This window comes from Colobus angolensis, unplaced genomic scaffold, assembly GCF_000951035.1.
Source record: "Colobus angolensis palliatus isolate OR3802 unplaced genomic scaffold, Cang.pa_1.0 Scaffold69, whole genome shotgun sequence".
Classification (NCBI taxonomy): domain Eukaryota; kingdom Metazoa; phylum Chordata; class Mammalia; order Primates; family Cercopithecidae; genus Colobus; species Colobus angolensis.
Window position 1 is genome coordinate 4,937,923 of NW_012120598.1, and position 5,363 is coordinate 4,943,285.

The 5,363-nt window shown below is 36.9% G+C and overlaps 1 protein-coding gene across 3 annotated transcripts in view; it reads right to left on the reverse strand.

Annotated features, from left to right (window-relative positions):
• The window catches only part of JAM2 (junctional adhesion molecule 2), an 80,300-nt gene that overhangs the window by 25,759 nt on the left and 49,178 nt on the right, over positions 1-5,363 (reverse strand). For 2 of the 3 annotated variants that reach the window (XM_011926520.1, XM_011926518.1), the window contains exon 3: positions 493-600. The exons of the other annotated variant lie outside the window; for it this stretch is intronic. In XM_011926520.1, coding sequence (XP_011781910.1) covers positions 493-600 — 108 coding nt within the window. The remainder of the gene's footprint in view (positions 1-492; positions 601-5,363) is intronic. 3 annotated transcript variants of the gene reach the window in all.

Below are 5,363 nucleotides of genomic sequence, written 5' to 3' on the forward strand. Positions count from 1 at the left end.
AGAAAGAAAGAGAAAGAAAGAAAGAAAGAAAAAGAAAGAAAGAAAGAAAGAAAGAAAGAAAGAAAGAAAGAAAGAAAGAAAGAAAGAAAGAAAGAGAGAAAGAAGGAAGGAAGGAAGGAAGGAGAAAAAAAGAAAAAGAAAGAAAGAAAGAAAGAAAGAAAGAAAGAAAGAAAGAAAGAAAGAAAGAAAGAGAGAAAGAAAGAAAGAGAGAGAGAGTTTAATCTACGGAGCCAATAAGAGCAATTGCATTTTGCATCCTTTATGCCTGAATTGAGAAAGAAGAGTCCAGGGATTCAGTGGGCTTCACCTCCCTCTGTTCTCTGTTTTTGTGGCTATTGTGTTTTATGTCTCAGACATGGTTGCTTTCATCTCACACTTACAAAAACACATTTTCAGTAATCAGTCATGTCCTGATCTCATTTGTCAATTAAAGGATCCTGGTTGTACTTGGCATTCTCTTGCTCACACCTCTTCAAGCCTCCAGCTTCTTACCTTGAAGAGTCTGTTGATAGTAGACAAAGGAGACACTCCGACCCAGTTTCTTCCACTCCAATCTGGAGGAAACAGTCTTCTTTGGGGTTTTACAGGCTAAAATAGCTTCTAGGAACAACAATAAAAATACTTGTTTTTCTAATTGTTTCCATGAATTTATATTTTACTTAACTGGGTAACAAAATTTTAAACATATTTAAATTACTCCTTTATATTTTTACTGATTCATTCATTCATAAATTACTTCAACGGGTCCCATGTTGGCTCAATGCAGAGATGAACTGGAAGCCTTCTAGCTCTTCCACATAATAACTGTGTGACACTATGCTTATTTCCCTGGTTATCAAGTTTGAGTTTTCATCCATAAAATGGGCTAGTATTTCACAAAGTTGTTGTGAGTCTTCAAATGCAATAAGATATGCAAAGCACACAGACTTGGACATAGTAAGGACTTAACAAATGGCAGCTATGATTAATTATGTATCTTATTATTCTCAGTCTCAGTCTTGAAGGAGTCTACCATCTGGTAGAAGAGGAAACTAAGATAATGGCATTTCAGCTCAGTGTGGCTGAATACCAGCTATGCAAATGGTGATTCATGCTTAGTACCCAAGAAAGGCACTTAATCCAGCCCAGGACATGCTGGGAAACCAGAAAAGTTTCAGCAATGTGCTATATTCTCACTCAGATCCCTTCTTTGTCGACCTGCTCTACAAATACATTAATACATATCCAATATCGTCTCCTAATAAATCATTGATTTTTACCCCCAAACAACTGCTTATATAACCTTGCCTCAGTCCAGATAATTTAAATCTTGGCATCAACTGTAACTACCTCTATGTAGCTAAGTGCTTTTATTACAAGAAATTTATTGCAATTGTGTCATTAAATAATTCTTGGAGCCTCCAAAGGAACCCCCTTCTTTTCACTGTCCAAACGAGATGTCTGAGAGAAAAAAAAAAACCTAGTGCCAGTCTGGGAACAGCTTCAAGTTGCCAAATGGAAACCTCCAGTTATAAATAGTTTTAAAAGTATTTTTTAACCAGGCTCTCTAGAATGTCAACTCCATATCTCTGAAATACTTTTTTCCCACAAGGCATATGGTTTGACCTAAAAAAGCACAGTATCTTTGACCAGAAATTATTTTAAAATCCTTTTCATACCTCTGATTTTAATGTTAAGCAAATGAATGTTAAAAAAGAATGCAGAATATTTAGTTCCTAATTTTTTTCATTCCACACATATTGCTGGACATACAAAAATGGAATAAAAGGTAATGGAAAATAGAAAGTAGGGCAGAGAAAAGAAAGGCAAGGAAGAAAAGAACCAAACATTGTTTTCAAGGATGTCTAAAGTTTTTAAAGCAGGTTTTATATTACAAAGAGACATCATTTTACAGACATGTTTACAATTATGCTACAAAGACAAATGTGTGCTAAGGGACCTGTCTGAGGAAATACAGTTCTGTTCTGTTGATTAAGGGGAATGGGTGGTGACCTTCCGGAGTCTTGAGTTGTAGATAGGTTTCCTTCCAGTATTTTGTGAGTTTCCAACAATTAAACACACACCCACACTCATTTTTAGCCTATTCCTCATGTCTTCTGTGTCTTAAGTCTTATTTTACACTTAAATAATTGCATTGTGTCACATATTTAGATACTCACGCATGTGTGTGTGCTTGCGTGTGCACGCACACATACACACACGCCTCCTGGTGAATTCTTCCTAATTTCTGTCCTTATTGCGCTTTGGAAAAACCTCTATGGAACTTATATTAGAAAATATAGCAATAATTTTCCTAAGTCCAGTGACTTCACTCCAGCCTCTCTCTCACTGGCCATGTAAAATGTGGAGAAATGGTTTATCCAATTCATCCAAAATATGTTGAGTACTTACTGTCTGCCATGCATTGTTCTGGAGCTATATCAGTGAGCAAAACAAAGATCTTTGCCCTTTGGAATCTTACAATCTAGCAGGGGAAGTCAGATAAACAAGAAACATAATAAAGTGAATTACCTAGTATGTTAGTAGATGATGAGGGTTATGAAGACAAAAGAGAGCAGAGCAGAGTACAGGAGGTTTGGAAGTGCTAGGGACCAGGCTATAATTTTTGAAAAACGGTAGCCAGAGTTCACCTCATTTAGAAGGTGGCATTTGACCAAACGTTTAAAAGAGGGAGAGAATTCATTATATAGTTCTTTGAGAAAGAAGATCCCAAGCAAGGAAAGAGCCAGTGCCTAGGCTCTTGGGTACTAATGCTTGATTTTGAACTTCTAGCCTCCAGAACCATGAGAGAATAAATTTCTATTGTTTTAAGTCACCTGGTTTGTAGTTTTTTTTTTTTTTTTGAGACGGGAGTCTCGTTCTGTCACCCAGGCTGGAGTGCAGCGGCAAGATCTCGGCTCACTACAAGCTCCGCCTCCCGGGTTTACGCCATTCTCCTGCCTCAGCCTCCCGAGTAGCTGGGACTACAGGCGCCCGCCACCTCGCCTGGCTAATTTTTTTGTATTTTTTTTAGTAGAGGCGGGGTTTCACTGTGTTAGCCAGGATGGTCTCGATCTCCTGACCTCGTGATCCGCCCGTCTCGGCCTCCCAAAGTGCTGGGATTACAGGCTTGAGCCACCGCGCCCGGCCTGTAGTATTTTTTAATGGCAACCACAGGAAACAAATGCAGAAAATAAAAATACTGGAATCATGAGGTCAATATCTGAGGATAAGGAAGTAAATGAACTTACAACCTAACTCTCATGAACTTTCTCTCTCTTCAGCCAAAATTCAATACTTATGCCAGCATAATTTTGTGTATCAGGCTTTAGGGTTACTGCGCCATAACATGGAGGTTATAGCAGAGGCTGTGGAGTTAGACCTCTACCATATACTCCGTATGTGATATTGGGAGAATTATTTTTATATCCACGTCTGTAAAATGATAAAAAGAACAGTACTCATCTTACAAAGTTGTCACTAAGATTAAATGAGACACTATATTTACATGCGTGATGCACATGGTACTACTTTGCATATGGTATGTACTCTGTAAATGATCATTATTGTTTTCACCCCCTGAGGAATTTCTCTGAGTTATAGTTGCAAGCTTGCCTTTACATAGAAATATATACCTTATACCATCACAAATTTACCTATAAATCACTCCAATTTGAAATAAAATGTTATCTCTGTAGGAGATAGCAAAAAACATAGATATAAATCATATTTTCTCAACCTAAGGCATATTAAAAACAGGAAAATGTGCCAAGCTTTTCTATTAAGGTGATTCTTTCATTGCCAAAATATCTATTTCATTTGGATCAAGAAAAGAGAATTCTTTGTTTATAGAAAGCATTAGCAGCAACATGTGGCAAAACAATCACATTTCAGAATTACATAGATAGACTCATTATGAATTTTAATTTTCCTGGATTCTGTACTGCTAATTATCCTTTGATTTCATTCTCAGGGCTCAAGTTAAAAATCATCAAAATCTTACATAACACAAAAAGAGAATTGATACTACCAAAATAGCTCTGACTTAGCAGAAATTAATTCTGTGAAGAAATGCTTGCTATTAAACTCTGATTTATAGCTTTCAGGTTTAGACTCCCTTTGCAGAAAGCTGCACATGTAATTTACAAGCCTGGCAGAGCTGCCCTGATTTCAGTCTCCTTCTGCTCTTGGCACTATCATGCGAAGTGATACAGCGCAGCAGCGCTGGAAAGAAGGAATTAATTCATAATTTCTTGACCTCAGAGAAACAAGACATAACAAATGAAAAAATTGGGTGAAACACACATACACATATATACAAATCATAAAATATTATAGACTTACAGCAAAATTAAGTTACTGCATTTAGTCCTAAGACTAAAATGTAGAAGACACAGAAATATATTTGTGCCTTATGAAGAGCCAAGCTGGAATGATGGGGACACATATACAATAGAATTAAAATGAAATTCTTAATTAAAAAGAGGTGAGATGAAAGAAAACACTTATTCTGGAGTAAGACTAACATTTGATTGCAATACATTATGAAAGGACTTTCTATATTAAAAATAAAACATGCATTAAAAAGTAATGTAAATGGGCACAGGGTTTTGTTTTGGAATGATGAAAATATTTTGGAACTAGGCAGAGGTGGTGGTTGCACAAAACTGAATCTATCAAATGCCACTGAATTGTTCACTTAAAAACTATGAATTTCAGGTTATGTAAAATTCACCTTGATACATTTTTAAAAAATGATGTAAGGTTAAATAATATAATTTTGGTGTCCTAACTCAGATACAATGGGAGAGGATATACATCCACTGTACCCAGTTGGACCCAGTATTAAGAACCTCCGTGAAAGTGAGAAGTAGAACTGAACTTCACTTCCTTTGTCCCTCGGGGACATCCTGGTCCATTTTCCCCTCCCTCACTCTGTGCTTACCCTTGTGGCCTTTCCAGCTTCTGTTCTGGCATCTCACCCAGCCCTGTTTATCCATCCTGGGGGTGCTCCATAGTCCCAAATTCCCCCAATCATTAATTTCCTCTTCCAGCCTCTCTCCGTTTAAAACTAACTCATACCGGAGTGTTCTATAGCTTAAGCATATAAAATATTAGAACTTAAGAGAACCTAGTTAACCTAATAATTGTTGAAGTAATTTGTTATTAAGTTACTCATTTTTTTAATGATGAACTTTTTATTTATTTTTTATTTTATTTATTTATTTTTGAGATATAGTCTCAGTCTGTTGCCCAGGCCTGGATTGCAGTAGTGTAATCTTGGCTCACTGCAACCTCTGCCTCCCAGATTCAAGCGACCTCCTACCTCAACCTCCCAAGTAGCTGGGATTATAGGTGCCTGGTACTAGGCCTGGCTAATTTTT